The 20,567-nt window shown below is 42.0% G+C and overlaps 1 protein-coding gene across 1 annotated transcript in view; it reads right to left on the minus strand.

Annotated features, from left to right (window-relative positions):
* Positions 1 to 1,663: 1,663 nt before the first annotated feature.
* The window catches only part of EXT1 (exostosin glycosyltransferase 1), a 383,734-nt gene continuing 364,830 nt past the window's right edge, over positions 1,664 to 20,567 (minus strand). The window contains exons 9-11 of the mRNA XM_077493248.1: positions 12,948 to 13,108; positions 8,158 to 8,329; positions 1,664 to 2,176 (exon numbers count right to left, since the gene is read on the minus strand). Of these exons, the coding sequence (XP_077349374.1) occupies positions 1,991 to 2,176; positions 8,158 to 8,329; positions 12,948 to 13,108 (519 nt within the window). The 3' untranslated portion in view covers positions 1,664 to 1,990. The remainder of the gene's footprint in view (positions 2,177 to 8,157; positions 8,330 to 12,947; positions 13,109 to 20,567) is intronic.

The raw sequence follows: 20,567 nt of genomic DNA on the forward strand, positions 1-20,567 counted from the left end.
CACTGTGAGCCCACCCATGTTTACGGTCTCTTCTGAATGAAGAGAAAGATACATTGCATCTTCCTCTTTTTGCAGGAGAGGAAATGTAAACAAACCAAAGTATGTAAAAAAAAATAAAAATGAAATTAAAATGAAAAATAAAGAAAAAACAACAAGATTAAGGTTTGCTAGCATATTTTGGGTAAAATTAAAATGAAAAAAAATAAATAAAAAAAATTCAGTGCCAGTTAACCACTTTCACACCGGACCATTTTGCTGGCTTAAGACCAGATCACTTTTTGCGATTCGGCACTGCGTCGCTTTAACTGACAATTGCGCGGTCGTGTGACGTGGCTCCCAAACAAAATTGATTTTTTTCCCCCACAAATAGAGCTTTCTTTTAGTGGTATTTGATCACCCCTGCGGTTTTTATTTTTTGCGCTATAAACCAAAATAGAGCGACAATTTTGAAAAAAAAATGCATTTTTTTTACTTTTTGCTATAATAAATATCCCCCAAAAATATATTAAAAAACATTTTTTTCCCTCTGTTTAGGCCGATACGTATTCTTCTACATATTTTTTGTAAAAGAAAATAAAATAAAAAAATCGCAATAAGCGATTGATTGGTTTGCGCAAAAGTTATAGCGCTTATAAAATAGGGGATAGTTTTATGGCATTTTTATAAAAATTTTTTTTTTACTAGTAATGGCGGTGATCAGCGATTTTTATTGTGACTGCGACGTTATGGTGGATACATCGGACATTTTTGGGACCATTGTCATTTATACAGCAATCACTGCTCTACAAATGCAGCGATTCCTGTGTAAAGGACACTGGCAGTGAAGGGATTAACCAGGGGGTGGCAGTGTAGGGGTTAAGCGTTCCTAGGGGTGTGTTACTAACTGTGGGGGGGGGGCTGGGCTTTGTGTTTGTGAACACTGATCTCTGCTCCAATCACATGGAGCAGAGATAAGCGTCACTTGTTGCTAGGGAGAACGGGGAGATGCTGTTTACAATGGCATCTCCCAGTTCAGCCACCCCGCGAGACAATCGCGGGTATTCCCGCGGCGTGCGCGCGATGGCAGGGCAGCATATTAAAATGGACGTACCTGTACACCAATATGCCTGCCCATGCTATTCTGCCGACGTACGCCGGTTGGGAACTGGTTAATGTTGGTGTGTTTTAGGCAGGATTAAAAAAAAAAAAAAAAGTAAAATGTGCACCATTGTTTTTTGGGCTGTACTACAAGTACAGACAACAACTGACATACACATGTGATTTTGATGCAATCGTCAGAAGCAGGAAATTTTAATTTGGGTTGTTCTTTGGTGGTAAATTATGATAATAGCAAGAAATATACAAGCTAAATTAAAAAAACAAAAAAAACGATTTTCAGCTTTTTTGAGCCAGTTTTTCTTTGATTAAAAAAAAAAAAATATATATATATATATATATATATATATATATATATTCTCATTTACCATCAAAAGAAAGCCTGATTTGTTCTGAAAACAAAAAAGCAAGGTATAATCCACCTGTAGTAGTAGACGATATGTACAGTTTTACTAACACATGTCAAAGTTGCAAAATTGTGCTTCAGCATTTAGATTTGTTTTGCCCTTAGGCATGAAGAGGTTAAATACCTAAAAATCAACTGACGGAAATTAAAGACCAACAAAACTTAAAGAAAGATCTCTGATTTTAATAGTTTTTGTTCATTAAAAAAAGTTTAAACCTGCATAGCAATCATTTCAAAAATAATTATTTAATGTTCCATAATTAAACTGTACACAGCCTAGTTTTTTGAGACGTCAAAGCTCGATGGTTTTTTCTTTTGTAAGAAATGTCCAGTGCAGTGGATTCCGGTTGGCCAAAGTCTCGATTGTGAATGCTCTGCATTTCCTGGGTGGCTGGGGTTGTGTGCGTTAGCGGCGTGAGAACCGCCATCAAGAGCGGTGTGTTGATGAGTGTGCACTGGGCGGAAGGCTCCCTCCGGTGGCAGTATGTCTCAGAGTCGTTCAATGTCCCGATATTTCTTTCGAAGGATTGACACCTGATCCTTAAAAAGCACTGGATCCAGTCTCATCTGTGAGTGAATGAGCGGCATATAGCCAAACCAGCTGGCGAACGTATTCATACAAGTCTGTCTCTGGGCAAAGTGGTCAGGATCGGCCCAACGAGAAGCTCTGGAGGTCTGAGAAGAAAACATAACACACGTTAATCTACGTGTTCCACACAAATACCTTTGTAACTCATTTAAAGAATAAACATTCCATCAAATACACAAATGTAATGGGGTCATTACATCTATAAAGGTGTTTCAGTTCATTTCCATAACATTATAATTGGAAGTGAAAGTAAAAGAAAATCCCAAATTTTGGGTTGTCCCCAGAAAAGCATTAGAGCGGAAATCATCCAATGGGGCACAAACTCTGGTGACCTTAAGGGATTCCCTTAATTTGCAGGGATTTCCTCTCACTTCCTGTTTGGCTATGGGACAGGAAGTGAAGGAAAATCTCCCCAATGGGATACAGATAGCAAAAAAAACAAAAACTGACAGGGGTTATAACCCTCCCTTACTCTATCCAAATACAGCTTCATTCTTTTTCACTGCAGGCAGGTAAGTTTTTTTTTTTATTATTGCAAAAAAGATGTAGCATGTATAATACTGCAATACAAAGTCTGCCTGCTCATTTTTTTTATACCGTTTAGTTTTGCTTTAAAAGTGGCAGACATTCTAAAAAAAAAAAAAAAAAAAAAGGAAGAAGTTTTGCCAAACTATAGACAAGGACAACAGGGGGCGACAACCAAGTGCAGTAGTTAGGTACTTCTATCAAAAACAGTCAAAAGGCAACTCACTTTTTAAAACGCTTGCACCAGCGTCCTGCCCGGCATTCCTCTATCATCAGGCTGGCCAGAAAAATGAGCTTCTTATAAAAAGATGAGCTATTCCTAAAGTGAATGTGTTGCCATTTCTCTGTTTTAATAAAAGTACCTATCCATTACACTTAGATGGCGCCCCCTGTTGTCCTGGTTTATGTTTTTTTGGAAATCACTTTAATTTCAAGGTGAAGTAACCTCTAGTGCAGGTATATGCAATTAGCGGACCTCCAGCTGTTGCAGAACTACAAGTCCCATGAGGCATAGCAAGACTGACAGCATGACACCCAGAGGCAGAGGCATGATGGGACTTGTAGTTTTGCAACAGCTGGTGGTTCACAAATTGCATATCCCTGCTCTAGTGCAATTGGATTTATAATATCCTCCTTGCTATATTGGGACTCTTACTATGACGGAAAGGTCACAGAAACTATTGTGGCTTCTGAGAAATACTCCTTGCATATGTTTTTTAAATGTTTTTAATTTTTTTTATTAGCTCTGAGCCCCTGCTTACATGAACCTTTAGCACCATTTACTCCTGTATTTTATTTTTGTCTAACTATAGTCAAACCTGGGGGGATTTTGAGAAGAAAATGCTAAAAATTAACTGAAAGCTATTGATGACAAACTAACGAGCAGGGCCCTCCGATTCCTCCTGTATTGAATTATATTGTAACTGTACTGTCTGCCCTCATGCAGTAAAGCGCTGCACAAACTGTTGGCGCTATATAAATCCTGTATAAAAATAATAATTACAGTTCATTTTCAGTTTGTACTCCTTTTAAATGAATTTACTGTTACCATGAAAGTGATTTTTATGACTTCTTTACATGCTTACTTTATTATAGTTCCATTATATAACTTGCACATTTTATTATAGGTACTTATATATTGCAGATGCTCCCTCTAGTGGCTTTCCATATTTCACTACAATCATTCAGCCACCCCCCATCTCTGTGACTTGTTCTACTGTGTTATTTAGTTAGGCCCATCTAGTAGATTTGCATTGCAGAGTGGAACATTAAAATGGTTGTAAACTCAATTTTTTTTTAGCAAAGCAGCAGAACTGTCCTCAGTCTGGCCGGGAAAAAAGGATCCCACCATCTGCAATCCGCCTCGCTTTTTTACAGTAAAAAATAAAAAAAAGATGTCACCACGCCCTCCTCTCTGAGTGACAGACTTAATGAGGAGACTCCTGCACGGGCATGAGTGAAGGGGGGCGTGTCTCCCGCAGCCTGGCTGAGTATGGAGCTTGAAGTGTCGGTGCGGTCACTTCCTCCCCTTCCTTCTGTGTGTGCACAAGAATTCCAGCCACCATACTCGCTGCTAGGCTGTGCTAGGGCGAAGGTTGGGGGCCTATATAGCTGGTAGGGGAGTCCAGTGACATCACCACTCTACACGACATACACGCCATACACGCCCCGTGGACCGGGAGACATTCAGCGAGTTGAACCCAGCAAACACATGAAAATACTGAGGAACACAATGCACTTGTTATGTTCATTCTACAAACTGTAAGGCGATGTGAGTTTTGATATTTGTTAGACATTGGTCTTTACAACCACTTGCCGTCCACAATATATATATATATACACATTGTGGTTTGCAAGTGGTTTACCTGGATTATGGCTGAATATATCAACCATATCCTCAGTACCGGTTTCTGCAGGCGGATGGCTTTCTCATGAAACGGGTCTGAGTGGCTCATGATGTCCTCCCCCTCCCGCTGGTGTTTCTCGGGTTTACCATTTCCACTGGTTCTCCCGAAAATGATCCGGTGGTGCAGCTGGCTTCTCACATAGGTAATCAAAGAGTTAACACTCTGATCGACTCTATGGCCTTGGAGCATCAGAGCAGCGTCATGTCACTTTTGGCCCAGACACACGTATGCGGTATATGTATATATAGCACTTTTTTGTGATCTTTTGCTTTTAAACGGTAAAGAGATTTGGGGTCTTTTTGACCCCAGATCTCTCCATAAAGGAGGACCCGTCATCCTTAGTTCTATTACAAGGGATGTTTACATTCCTTGTAATAGGAATACAAGTGATAAAAAGAAAAAAAAAGAAAAATTAAAAAGGGACAGTGGAAAAAAAAAAAAAAGTTAAATAATAATAAAAAAAAAAACAGTGTGTACGGGGGTTAAGAGTATTAGCTGATTACAGATTATAAAACAATTTTCAGTTATAAAAAAGAGCGGAGCTGGAGAGATCAGATTGCACATACTCAATGGCGTTGCTAGGGGGTGGCTTTTGGGGCTATAGCCCTAAATCTGGGGCCCATAGCCCCGAGTCTCTGCAGGTGTCCCCAAGGGGAGGGGGGGGCTCTCTGGGAAACCCCGATGTAAAGGGGGGCTCCCTGGGAAACCCTGATGTAAAGGGGGGCTCTCTAAGGGGGGCTCTCTGGGGACATATACACACATGCGTACATTACTGTATATACCTGTGTATGCCCGCCCAAGCATATGACTTTATTTACTTCGCTGCTATGGGCTATCTTTTGCAGACCTAGCAACGCCCCTGCACATACTGCAGAATGGCTCATCTAGGAGACACACTCCTCTCGCTCTCCATGCAGTGTTCAGACAAGCTTTCTGGCTTAGTAACAAGCATGCGGGCGGCACTTTTTTTTTTAAATTGAAAATCCAAGCCAGCTTTGAAGGAAAAGGGATCACTTTTAAAATGTGTAATCTTAAAAAAAAAAAAAAAAAAAATCATCCAGAAACATTAGACTACAGCTAAATTGGTTTACGTTCAATTGCTGAATGTCTATAGAGAGACGAGCACCTCTGATCCAGGCCAGGCCTCGTTAGCACTCCACTCTAAACTTCTCTTCCTTTTTCCAGAACAAATTACTTTCTCTGCTAATTTGTTCTCTTTGCACAGAAAATTAACAAGGAAATGGAGGAAAAATAGGTTTTTAAACCTCTGTAGAAGTCTGAACAGGCTTGTGTGCTTTTGTAATCTGTGTCCTACACGGCAGCCCCTCGGATTACTGCGGTAGTAGGACTACAAGAATGCTCTGTGCTCTCTATACCAACCATATACAGCTGTCATTTTTCTAGTGCAAGTTTATACCTCATAGTTACATAGTAGGTGAGGTTGAAAAAAAAAAAAAAAAAAGACACAAGTCCATCAAGTCCAACCTATGTGTGTGATTATATGTCAGTATTACATTGTATATCCCTGTATGTTGTGGTCGTTCAGGTGCTTATCTAATATCTTATCTTGAAACCATCGATGCCCCCCACTGAGACCACCACCTGTTGGAGAGAATTCTACATCTTGACTGCTCTTACAGTAAAGAACCCTCTACGCATTTTAAGCTTAAACCACTTCCTCACAAATTTTAGCGAATGGCTGCGTGTCTTTTTAAATTCCCTTGTGTGGAAGTTGTATCACTATTGTGGGGTCGCCAGTACGGTATTTGTACATTGAAATCATATCCCCCTCTCTTCTCCAGTTACATTATAGCCACAGGTAGAAAGTGGCTGGTAAGAATTAGCAGGGTGGATATAAATCAATGTTTTAAAAAATAAATAAAACAAAAATCTGATTATTTTGATTTTATATCATATTTTTGGGATTTAAATATGAATTTTTTGATTTAAAATCGATTTTTTTTACATTTTTATAAAATTTTTATAAAATGCTTTTAGAGTAAAAATCTATCTAAAGATAGTTTTATATTTAGGATGCATTAATAACTCAGTTGCATGAAATGGAGCTTAGTTATGTAGCACGAGGCTGTATATTCTGCAATATTTACATTTTTGGTAAACTCATTCAATGAATCCGAGCTCTGCAAGCTGAGATAACATGCACTGCACTGATGCATTCACACAAGTTCACAGTAACCATGAGATAAACCAAAGTTCAGGAATATTCTTGTATCCCATTGTTTTGCAAATCTATGTACACTACAAACTGTATGATTAAATCGGTTATGATATCGCTGTTTTACTAACCTGACAGCTTATTTTTCTAAATAGGAAACCTTCGTTTTGTTTGCAAATATTAAAGATTGTAAATACCAGTAAGAACGAGTCCTTACTTTTAAAAAGCACCTGTCATTTCAGATCCATCATGTCAGTGTCCGTTATTCTGGCATCCACTAACCTGCTGCCGCCACGTCCCTCACCTTGTGTCACTGCCGCATCACCAGCCGTCCCACTAAAGTGAATGGGACTGTTGGTGAGCCAACAGCGGGCCAGAGGAGGAGCAGCTGCGGGACAGAGATGACAGTTGCCCTTTAAAAGATATGATTTAAATCAAGCCTTTTTACTAGCGATTTAAAATCGACTTGATTTAAATCAAATCCACTCTGAGAATTAGGCTCCATTCATATTTGGCATAGCAGGAACTTGCATTCCCACTTGTGATTTTGTGTGGGTGATCTTCACACAATTTTGTGTGTGGCACACAGGACAGTCCATTCAGTCCAATGGGCTGGCCTATGCAGGTTTCTCACCTCCTGCTCCTTTCTGGGCAACAAGCTTCACACAGTTTTTCAAAACATGTTTTGTTGTGATTGCAGCATGATTCTATTGAGCAGCAAAAAATCACATTGCGTTTGGTGTGCCATCTAAAATGATTGGCGCCTAAACCCGAGTTTTGCAAGACAATTTGGAATTGTGGCGATTCCGCCCTCTAGTCTAAATCGCCACGTGTGAATGGAGCCTTCGTGACCAGCTCTCAGTGGTAAGACCCCTGTACACAAGTCTATAGCGTGGCCCACTTTCACCCCAAAGTTTTCTCACTCTCTTCTGAAATTTGGATAAAATGGGGCAAAACCCGGGCAGTGAGATCAAACCAGTGGAACGTCCAATAGAGAACACAAGCCTTAAAAGTGGTTGCAAACCCTTACAAACCACTTTGATCTACAGGTAAGCCTAGATTAAGGCTTACCTGTAGGTCCAAGAAATATCTCCTAAACCTACAGGGTTTAGGAGATATTTACTAAAAGACAGTGACAGCTGTCTATAGCACATGCGCCGTAGATAGCGGCACGCAGGCGCACTATCGCCGTTAGTGGCGGCTCCCATGTGCATGCGCGGAAGTGACGTCATCGATGCTGTGAGTGGCCGGAGCAGCAATACCCGTAAGAAGATGGATGCTCCGGACTACAGGGGACAGCGGTGACATCGCTGGCTCCTGTGTCAGGTAAGTGACACATAATGGACTACTATGCGATGAATAGTAGTCCATTATGCTTTACCTTTGCAGAGAGACAAAGCGGAAGTAAATATGAATCGATAACAACCAGATTGGGTATTCTCATGGTGGCTACACATACCTGTCCCATCATTGTTTCCTTGTACTGCTTCTTCTGTGTCACTTTGATTGGTGGCAGCTTGGTGACGGCAGACACAAGAAAGTTTATTAAGATATCTTCACAATTGGCTAATTGGTCCACCATGTTTTTCAGACTGGCAGGCAGGTAATTGGTGTAAAGGTAGTGATAGTACCTGCAAAACAAATCATATATGTTATTATCTCACGCAATAAGACATCAATTAGATAAAACAACGTAGATCCTCTTGACATACTACCCTTCGCCCCGTGTAACAGTCCTGAGGTTTGGTAAATGGCAGCTCAGGCAGAGAACGAGTCCTCAGCCCTGTGTAAGCTCTGACTGGGATCGGCTTGGAGCTTACAGAGGGATTCTTGCAAATATAGATGCTGCAGGGGCTGCATTTAAAGTGAATATGTTGCTTGGTAAAAGAAAAGGTTACATTTAAAAGAATGTCACCCCATTTCATATTTCTAATATCTGCCTACAGCACCATGTGCTTGTATGAGAAAGTATCCCATTCTCTTTGTATTGCTTCCTTTGTATGAAATCCCTGGTGTTTTTACCAGTCCCTCTGCTTTCCTGCTAAAAACTGACCACATTAGGCATGACAGCACATCCATCCCAGCGTGGTCAGTTTCCTGGATGTGCTGGGAACGAAACCTGCTCTCCTCCAATGATCAGACTTCTGCTGACAACCCCCCCCCCCCGCACAGACATTCACTGGGAAGATCAGAGTGTACTTCTGTTTCCCCTCCTCCAGTTCTCAGCTCTTTATGCAGCTGACAACACAGGATATGTGATCACTTCTAAAACAGAAAGGGTAAAAATGGGTATTTATAATGTGTTTATTATTTACACACAAGTTTCGCTTTTCATTTTTATTTTATGACTGCTAGTACATGGGATATGTAGTCCCACAGGCAGGCAGTTTGTGTGCGAGTTCCCTGACTGCGGAGACTGCTGGACCCGGTAAACAGAACGGGGGCATTTGAAAAAAGCAATTACAAACATTTTCAAAGTGATTTAATAAGGCAGAAGGCTAATTATGAACACAGATAATGGCTTTAGATGTAACGATAATTTGTGTATCAAGAATTTAATACTATTTAAAAGTAATTGTAGTTATAATTACCTGCTCTGTACAATGGTTTTGCACAGAGCAGCCCCGAACCTCCTCTTCTGGGATCCCCCATCAGTGCACTTGGATCCTCCTCTTGTCACAGTGCCTCCCATAGCAAGCCGCTTTCTTTGGGGGAACTCGTGCCGACTCAATCCTATGCTGGGCTGTGTGCGTCTATAGACACACACATAGTGCAGCTTGGAAACGGGTCCCACTCCCTCCTCACAGGCTTTGACTGACAGCAAGCCAATGGCTCATGCTGCTGCCTAATCTCCTGTGAGGAGAGAGAGAGCAGAGAAGAAATTCTGCAGATGGGCACAGTGCTGGATCGAGATGAGGCTCTGGAAAGTGTTTAAAGGGGGTTGGAGGGAGCTTTTGAAAGGTGTATTTATCTTAATGCAGAGAATTAAAGTATAAATTCACCTTTACAGAAAATCTGGAAGGTGAACTTGCACTAGACCCCCTCCCCGGAGTCCCGTGATCTCCCTCTGTGAAACACTGGACTTTGCTTTACCAGTCTGGGGATTTGAAAACCTCCCATCTCTGCTCTCTCCAGTGCCAACAGGATGGGCTAGGCGGGTTCCGATTGGTCAGTGCCATCCATGAGATGCTGCCAATCAAATAGAATGCCTCCTGTCTGTACACAATGAGAGGTAGTTAGGAGATAAAGCTGTGCGAATTTCAAATCCCCAGACCATTAGTATGGTGACCCGGTGTCTCAGGGGATTGTGGGACTTCAGTATAGCAGGATCGGGGGGGTGGGGTCCAGTGTAAGTTCACCTTACAGGTTTTCTGTAAAGGTGAACTTGCACTTTAAAAAGTAAAGAAAAAAAATTACTTTTACAACCCCTTTATGGCCTCTTTCATTTCAGTAACCGATGCTAGCACTCCAGCTGTCAACCCGACCTTAAAGGAACTGCAGTCTGCTCACATAATTTGTAATAAAAATATCTTTGCCATTCTGAAGCTTCCCTCCAACCACTTTTCATATTATTTTATATGTACTGTGATTCTGTACTTGCCAAATATACTGCACAAATCTCCCTCCACTGAGTCTGGCTGCAGGCATTTTAACTGTGGGCAGCTGAAGCTGCTGCCTGGTCACTTCCTAGATTTACACAGACACACCCCCAGCTCTGCAGCTCTCATTGGCCCTCTTATGACTCACCCCCCCCCCTCCCATCCTGGCAAATAGAGACAGAGCTGTGCATGATGTCATAAGCCTAGGCTGATGACCAGACAGGAAACAGGAAGTGGGCTGTATAAGGTATTTACTGGCAGAAAAAAAAATGTTTTACTATCCAAAGTTAAAGCAACAAGAACAGAAGTTTTAATAGATGAAAAAATGAGTGAAGTTCCACTTTAAATTTCATCTGTTGAGCAGGGGGTGACAGAAATCAATATATAGAAAGTTTACATAACCATCTAGAACATTTTAACTTAATGCACACAAAGTGAGGCTTCATACTTTTCTGCAAGTATTTATAAACCTTATTTAATTCATGGAAAAAAAAAACATGGAAACTTTATTCTTATAAAAACCTTATACAAGTGTAGAATCCTGGCTGAACAGGATATAAATGAACTGGACACATGGTACAAATACTAATTAATTCCTCTATATAAGGACATGGAAATGTAGGCAGCATGGCTGTACAATGGTTGGTATTGTTCCCTTGTATCACACAGGGGCTCTAATGATTGCACGTTGGTGGTAAGGACATAGGACTGCGAGTGTATGCATTGAGGCAGAGAATAATGAGAGTCTCTAAGCTCTTAGTACAGGGCTATGGAATATGGTGATGCCATATAAATAATAATCATGAACTCAGACTTGTGTAGAGGATTTGTTCATTGTGATGTAGATAAAGATCTGATACAATCTCTTCCACCAGTGGGTGGTACATGGTGGCACTGAATGAAGGTCATATTAGAGAACACGTCTCACCCACAGCACACAGCTCAGCCCCCCAACCAAACACTGGCACCGCCTATCTACTTCTACCAACTGTCTCTAGAATTTTTACCGGTTGTCAACTGCCAACCAGATCCATGCTCCAATCGCCTGCTTCCTTAAAGTACAACTATAGGAAAAGATTTATTTTTTGTAATTTTAGATTCATTTTAGCAAATTAAATTTATTTTTTGGGGGCCCCCCAGAGTAACCATAACTAGTATCCTTATTGGAAGATTTCCCCTCTATTACTTTTCTTTTGGGATTTTCTTTACTTTCAATGATGGTAAACAGGACAGATAGAGAGGATACATCTGCGTAACGGGGGGGGGGGGGGGGCAGAGGTGGCAATAAAAACCTAATAGTTTTAATCCATCTCTACTCTGTCCAAAAAAGGTAAAATAAGTTTTGGCTTTAGTTGTACTTCAAAGTGTAATTCCAGGACAAAGGAATTGTTATACTGCTCCCACCCCGCTTCGAAGTTATATAATAAAGAAACCAGTCCATCCGGTTCAATCTGTGTGGGTGTGTGTTCATGTAAAAAAAAAAAAATTATAATAATCATATCCCATATCCCTGTAAATTGTAATGGCTAAGATGCCCATCCAAGAGTTTAAAAACTATGAATACATGTGGGTGACACCACCGATTGTGGAAGTGAGCTCCACAACCTTACCGCCCTGTCAGTGAAAATCTTCTTACGCAGTTTAACGATAAACCGCTTGTGCTCCAATTTAAATTGTGTGGCCCCGTGACTTCTTACAGTATATTCCCTGAGACTGAATAGTTTATTTCCAATGCTGGAAACACCATTAAGATATTTATATATTGCATGTGACTCTGCTACTAACGTTGGGATTATTTAAGGACCGATTGCTTATGTAGGGAGGAGTGATGGTCTTATTACCCTGAAAACTGTGAAGTAATTTTGGTAATGTGAAGCATATGATGTTGGTATCCTTGCCCCTTTGGTTTTAGGGGGAACTACATCTGGGATGGTAGATTTGGATGGGAGTGGGGGACCTTTTCTGGGTGTTTCTCTATTTCTATATGTCTTCCTAGGACACCCGCCCTGCGTGGTATGGTTCGTTTACTCTCTCTCTCTCTTTTCGTCTGTTTTGTTATATGTCAAATATTAATAAAAGGGAACTTTCAAAAAAGAAAAAAGGTATTTGCATATTGATATATCTCCCCTCAAGTGTTGAGGCAAGTCCTATGTTAACTACCCTACAGAAGGAAGATGCCTATACTTACCTATCCTCAGGGCGCTCCAGTCTGGTCATGTGATCGGCTCTTCTCTCTTAGCTTGCAGGGGCTTCAGGGGAGAGAAGTGCCAACAACAGATGTCCCATAGTAAGCCTATGGGTGAGGGCACTGCCCAGGAATCCCAGCTGTTGTCGTGTCGGAGCGCTCTCTCCGCTCCCCTGTACTTGGCGCTGGCTGACACAGGCAAGGTCATGTGACCAGACCGAAGCAGCCTTAGAATGGGTATGCATATACATCTTTTTTTCCATGGGGCAGGTAGTATAGATGTTAGAAGGGACAGCTTTGTCCTAGAATTACACTTAAAATTGTATTATACCTCTAAACACCTAGCTGCATATTCCTATTAAGATATCTGACACTTTTATCCCCTGAAATCCATCTCTATGATTATGATCTGCTCACTCAGCATCAATCTCATAATGACAAATGGGAAGGAAAGGCAAGTCTTACTTGTGATAGATAGCAGCTCCTGTTAGTACCATGGAGTAGTCATTAGTCCACTTGGAAGTGTAACCCCACCGCTCCTTAGTGCTGTCCCAGAAGTGACTGCGAGCAGGATATCCCACGATCCTTTCTGGAAAGCTCTGCCAAACTGTAAAGGCAAAATCCACCTACAAAGATATCAAATAAAATGGTTACATTTGTCTTCATCCACAAGCAACAAATTCTATAAGCACATCTCTGAAAGGTTGACTACCCGATCCGGCTACTGTACTCTGGCTATGCTTGACTACGCTTTTTTCTATTTACCTTTTTATTTTTATTAACAAACAAGTGTGATTTGATTGTACTTCTGTCTCGGTCTGTTTCATGGTTCCTGACACCTTTAAAGAAACCTGTGAGAACTAAATAAGAACACCTAGGATTGCTTGCATGACTCCCTCACTTTTTTCTAGATCAGGGGTCTCCAAACTTTCTAAACCAAGGGCCAGTTTACTGTCCCTCAAAGTTCTGAGGGGCAACAATGGGAGTAGCAAAAGTCCTGGCGTCAGTGGGAGGAATAGTTCCCCATCATTGGTATTAGGGGGGAGTAAAACTGTTGCATCGTTGGTATCAATGGGAGAAATAGTGCCATCACTGAAAGGAATAGTATCCATCACTGGTGTCAGTAGGATGAATAGTGCCCCATCATTGGTGTCAGTAGGATGAATAGTGCCCCATCACTGGTGTCAGTAGGATGAATAGTGCCCCATCATTGGTGTCAGTGGAAGGAATAGTGCCCCCATCACTGGTGTCAGTGGAAGGAATAGTGTTCCATCGGTGGTGTCAGTGCAATGAATAGTGCCTCAACATTGGTGTCAGTAGGATGAATAATGCCCCATCACTGGTGTTAGTGGGAGGAATAGTGTTCCATCATTTGTGCCAGCAGGCAGAATAGAGTCCCATCATTGGTGTCACTGGGCACAATAGGGTCCCATCATTGGTGTCACTGGGCAGAATAGGGTCCCATCATTGGGGTGAGGAGGAGGAATAGTGTCCCATCATTGGTGTCAATGGGATGAATAGTGCCCCATCATTTGTGCGAGAAGGAGGAATAGTGCCCCCATCATTGGTGCCAGTATGAGGAATAGTACCCCATCAATGGTGTTCGTGGGAGGAATAGTGTCCCATTCATTGGTGTCAGTGAGAGAAATAGTACCCCATCACTGGTGTCAGTGGGTGGAATTGTGCTTCATCGTTGGTACAGTATCGTTGGTATCAATGGAAGAAATAGTGCCCCATCATTGATGTCACTGAAAGGAATAGTATCCCATCACTGGTGTCAGTAGGATGAATAGTGCCCCATCATTGGTGTCAGTGGAAGAAATAGTGCCCCTTCACTGATGTTAGTGGGAGGAATAGTGCCCCATCACTGGTGTCAGTGGCAGGAACTATGCCCCACGGTTGCTGACAGTGGGGGAGATTGCCCCAAGAGTAAGATTTAAGCAAGCAAAGGGACGCAGTTTGGAGACCACTTTCCTAGAGCACCTTGGGCTCATCTGACCAACAGTAAGACACAGTTGTGGGTTGGAGCCTATGGCCTTAGTATCATAGTTGGGATTTGCATACCACTGTGCCACAGGTGTCAGAAACCCTGGGGTGCCACAGAAGCAAATAAAGTTGATCTATAAGGTTCCCCCCCCCCCCCCGCATACTATACTCCACCCACAGGTGCACTTTGAATCACAACTTTAGCTTTTTTTGGTTTTTACACCTAACTTAGCAAGCGGCAATACAAAACACCAAAGTAAATTCACCTGCTAGAACAAATAGGGAGCTGCTCATAGTCATACTACTTTGTATTCTAACTCAAAATTATGCACATTTTAATGCATCCATTAGCTGAAGTTCAGCGTGTCTGTAGGATTCAATTCAGATTTATAACTGCCCTTTTTACAAAAAAAAAATTGCTGACTTTTGACAAAATCTGGAATCCTTTCATTTGACCTTCCCGAGAAATAAACTTTCTTATGAAGGTCATTCACCTTTGTCTTGTACAGATCGTTCAAAATAAATAACAAAACAACAAAGAAAAAAAAAAGTAAGAGTAAGGACTGTATGCCAGTCAAGTCCCCCGGGCCCTTCACTTCAAACCATATACATCCATCTGCTGGTGGCAATGACATTTATCATGTCAAGGACACGGCGGCTTTAGAGAGGAAGGATGACACTCTTGCTGTAAATACTTCAACACCTTCATCGGTACAGGCGGTCCCCGGGTTACAAACAAGATAAGGTCTGTTCTTAAGTTGAATGTGTTTGTAAGTCGGAACAGGTACATTTTTTTTTTTTTTTAAGTGTAGCTCCAGCCAAAAAAATGATTTTTAAGCTTTTTGGATAGCATAGGGAAGGCTTGGCACCCCTGTGATGTTTGTTTTGCTGTCTATGTCCCTGTTCAGAAGATTTCACCTCACTTTCTGTCCCAATGACAATTGGATTTTGAAAATTTGGGGTTGTTGTGGAAGCGAGGCTTGGCATCAGTGGAGGTACCTTTTTCCAATATCAACTCAACTCAAGGAAGGCTCTACTTTATTTTTAAGTATAGAAGAGAAGGTGTGCAGCTTGAATGAAACAATGAGTATCCTTCTGTAATATATAGATTTATATTATATATATCTACGTGTTTATTTATATTAAATATGGAGTGCATTTATAAAAATAAAAAAATATTACATACCTGTTAGTCAATCGAAACTGCATGAAAACGGGGCAAAATCGAATCCTCTTTCTGCAGAACAAATGTGTGAATGGGGAAAATACCCAATTATGGCCATTAGATGGAGCCGCCGAGCAGACTTTATTATGACACCACCATCTAGTGGCCATAATGTGGTATTTTCCCTATTCATGCATTCAGTCTCCAGAGAATATAGCCTAATTCCGTGTACACACGAGCGGAATGTCCATCAGAAAAAGTCAGATGGAAGCTTTTCATCGTATATTCCGATCGTGCCTCATCTGACTTTTTCCCCCCAGAAATTCTGACAGACCTAGAAATAGAACATGTTCTAAATATTTCCGACTGAACCAATTCCTATCGGGAAAACTGATCGTCTGTATGCTGTTCTGACAGACCAAAGATGGCGCATGGTCTGAAGTACGAGACGGTAGCTATTGGCTACTGGCTATTGAACTTCCTTTTCCTAGTCCCCGTCGTATGTGCTGTACGTCACCGCATTCTTGATGATCACACTTTGGTGTGATCGCGTGTACGCAAGACAGTTTCAGCGGAATTCCGTCGGAAAAACCTTCAGAGTTTAGTCTGACGGGGAAAACCAATCGTATGTACGCGGCATAAGACAGTGGCTCTCAACTTCTATCCTCAGGACCCACTAACAGTCCAGATTTTAAAGTGGAATTAAACCCTTCTATAGTTTTCAGTCAAGGAGGCTGCCATATTGGCCTCTAATAATTCTTCAACTGCCATAATGCTGCACATGTGATCAGTTATGACACCAGCCATTGGATGATTTGAAAGTTTGATTGAGAGCACAACCAATGTAAAAGTTAGCATTTCCAGCATGCGGGGAATGTAAGTGTTTTTTTAAACTGGGTTTACTCCCACTTTAAGTATTACCTTGGGGAGATGCAGACTAGAATACTGCAATCACTGAGCAGCAAATGATATCACCTGTGATGTATTTCAGTTATCTTGCAAACCTGGCCTGTTAGTGGGTCCTGAGGACAGGAGTTGAGAACCACTGGCCTAAGAGGATTCCATTTTGCCCCATTCACCAAGGACAAATGTATGTACAGTTTAATGGACTTACTAAGCAAATCTTTTAGATTTTATACTACAAAGGCCAGCCATAAACACCAGGATGTCTCGAGCAGAGAGACGGATATTGAGACATCTCTCGAATCAGGATCAGCAGTCTTCTATTTTCAAAGGCGGACGTGGCAAATATACAACAAACACTAATGCTGTTTACCCTCCAAAAAAACCAAAATGATTGCCACTTGCTTGCACATGGAAAACTTTTGTGTGCTGTTATCAGTATTTCTGGCAGTCATAAGTTCTAGTTCTTGTCTCTAGTGAACCCTCAACAAATTCTGTTGGTCTCCCAATTGCAGCAAATACATGTAACAGATCCCGAGACCTTCCGCAGCAGGGAAAACTGCACTCCGCCAAGTTACTTTAGGTCAGTGCAGTCATTAGTGATTCAGTAGTTTAGAAAACTTGTTCGCTTTCTCTGTTGACCTTTTCTTTCTCCTCCCAGCGGACAGCAGGGAACACAGAAGCAGATCTGCTGACATCTGCTCACCTCCCCTTCAGGCTGGAAGAGAAGCAGCGGAGAGAAGTGTATTGCAGACGATGGGAGCCGCTTTGTGGGCGTGCAGAACTACACTACGAGTAAATAGCCTGCTGGAATGACTTTATTTTCACTGCGATCCTCTACCTAATTGAGGTTAATTGTGTCAGTACTGCGATCTGTGTGAAGTAAAAGCTAGCATTGATCTGATACACAGAAGGCATGTAGCGCTTCAATACTGCAACTGTCATTTAAATTCTGCACAGGAGAGACAGCCACAATTATCATAGTAGTATCACTTAGCACCAGTTATATCACACTGCACATATACAGCACTGCACATACTATAGAACACTATTCTTTATTTATGAAAAGAATGCAGCAGCCTTTCTTCTCCAGCCTAGTCTATACTGTGGTCATGACACCATGGCGCTGGTGTCACCAGCCTCCTAGAGGCTTTTCCTTGTCAATAAATGGAGTGCACTGTTCAGGGAACTTGGCCAGCTTATGGCAATTACCTTCCTATGAGAGCAGTCCAGGGAAGGTGGGATATTTCCGTGTTGGGGGTAACAGTTATAGAAAAAAATAAAATAAAAATCAAGTAGGAGATCAAATCCTGTTTTGCTAAACCCGAAACTTATAACAATACAAAGCTAACATACTCCTCAAAATACCAGCTAAACCTCCAGGGTCAGGAACAACACTGGCCCAATGTAGGCAAGCAACAAATGAGGTCCTGAGGAGCCTACTTGTTCTGGTCAGCGATTGCCATTTTGGGAGGTGGTCTGTTAAGACAAAGTTAGGGCTGGTCACTAAACCAATGGGTACATACAATATAAGATGAACATGTGAGATTGGCATCTTTACTCAGAGACCACAAGACTCAGAATCCTAGACGCAGCCCCGACTCAGAATCCTAGACGCAGCCCCGACTCAGAATCCTAGACGCAGCCCCGACTCAGAATCCTAGACGCAGCCCCGACTCAGAATCCTAGACGCAGCCCCGACTCAGAATCCTAGACGCAGCACCGACTCAGAATCCTAGACGCAGCACCGACTCAGAATCCTAGACGCAGCACCGACTCAGAATCCTAGACGCAGCACCGACTCAGAATCCTAGACGCAGCACCGACTCAGAATCCTAGACGCAGCACCGACTCAGAATCCTAGACGCAGCACCGACTCAGAATCCTAGACGCAGCACCGACTCAGAATCCTAGACGCAGCACCGACTCAGAATCATCTTCACAACTGCAGTAAAAATAAGGCAGCAGGCAATGGAAATATGAGCAAAGTTCAAAGCTAGTACTAGCTAGAACTAGCATGCTCACTGCAGGTGAAGGGCTGGCTGTCATTGCTTTGAGGATGTCAAGGGCAGCAAAATGTACAGCCAATGCAATCAAGTAGCCAAAAATGTCTAATTAAAACAAAAAAATTTAGCATATTGGCCAAATTGGCAAAGTTGGAGGCTCTGGTGTTTGGTTTTTGTGGATTTTGGCTGGCAACTTTGAGAAGCACGTTTCCTAACTGGATATCACTATCATGGTTGTAATTCTATAACCCATATTTCAAGGTGAGCTCTTATTGCTGGTCATTCCCCTACTTTTCATTTTGTATCTTTCTTTATCCCCCACCAAGAAAAATTTAATAGGTAGAAAATCATTGTGCCCACCTCATCATGCCTACATACTGAAGAGGGTAATGTAATGAGCATTTTTAGCTTACTAGGTGATACATCTTAAATAAAGCAAACTTTGGGAAGGGCACACGCAGTGGTTGGTTTAATTGCAGTGACGCCATGGACTGGCATTGCCCTCCATAGCCCTCTTGCCATGGGTTTAGTTTTGCTGAGTTAGCCCCAATATTGGCCTAATGTAAAAAATGTGAAAGAAAAATATATCCGTTTTCCCATTATACCTACGTCCCTTCGTATGCTCCCACAATGCATAGAGAGAATGCAGATGAACATCTGATTGGCTGCCTCAAGTTGACATGGATCCTTTCCTCTTGGGCTCTGATGATGGTCTTGGCAAGTGTTTTGACAGCAAACAATTTTAACTCAATCTTTAGTCAATGCAAGATAAATGGGCATTTTTGGGACATGTGTAGCAAATACAACCCACTTAATGGATGTCTATATAATGTTTTGGAAGGATGTGCAGACAAGAACTATGCAAATATCAAATGACAAAGGGATGAAGCCAAGCATTCACAGCGCAAACACACGAAGGACACCAAAGTGAGACGTTTAATATGGTACACTGCCTTCTGATGGGCCCGCTACATCCATTTTGGATTAGCATTCCATTAATGCCACAACAGTTACTGCTGAGATAACGAAAATATAACTGCAAAAGAAGCTTGTCAGAAGAATGACTTCGCTGGACTTGTCAAAGTTACATGAAAATTCCAGCACTAATGGCCAGGCACAACTACAGGGAATAGACTTGTAAATAAGAATATGAAGTCACTGTCTTTCACTGTTTAAATAAAACCAGATCAAAACACACATAATGCTTTAGTACTGGAGACACTGCTATCATTTTATGACCAACAAAATTGTGGCCATGAAAGTAAAAAAGAAATCTGGCTCTTCTAACGATTAATGTTTTGGTGCATTTTTATCAAGTGGTGTCTGTACATCCAGATGGCACCTATCTCTATGGGTCTAAAGGTCCTTTACAAGCAGTTTTTAAAGGACAACTGCACTGTATTATGAGTAAAAGCACTTTTTAAAAATCGCTTTCACTCTAGCTATCATCTTCAAGTGATAGAACCAACATTTTTACTTGTTTGTTGCTCAAAATACAGTTGTCATTGCTCCCTCTACAGCACATTTGTCAAACAAAAGGCCTGCGCGCCAAATGTGGCTCACCAGGCCACTTCATTCGGCCGTCGCACCTCTTCCTGCAGCTGCGGCACACCCCTCTCGTCTCAGCAGTTGGCATCAGAGAGGAGGATAAACCTCCTCCATCAGATCCTTTGCTTCTCTGTGCAGCCATGAAGAGGCTTGGCTTGGCCCCCGCCCCCCCCCCCCCCCAAGAGGGATTCAGTTCGCATTGTGCGCTATACAAGTATTTCATTCATTCATCTCAGCGGTTGGCAGAAGAGAGGGTGACAGAACTCCTCCTACAGATCCAGCACCTCTCTGTGCAGCTGCAGCAGCCCTCATCTTGGCATTTAGCAGATCCTCCTCTATACTCTGCACGACTTTCCAGCTCTGTCCCACCAGCACAAAGTAAGGGGTGCACTGTGATGTAAGGGAGGGTAGGGTGTGTTGAACATCTAGTCTTACAGTTACAACTGGTCATTTGAGGGCAAACATAAAGCTGATGTG

The sequence above is a fragment of the Lithobates pipiens genome, unplaced genomic scaffold, assembly GCF_037356315.1.
Source record: "Lithobates pipiens isolate NorthernLeopardFrog02 unplaced genomic scaffold, aLitPip1_a1.2 Scaffold_19, whole genome shotgun sequence".
In the NCBI taxonomy this organism is placed as follows: domain Eukaryota; kingdom Metazoa; phylum Chordata; class Amphibia; order Anura; family Ranidae; genus Lithobates; species Lithobates pipiens.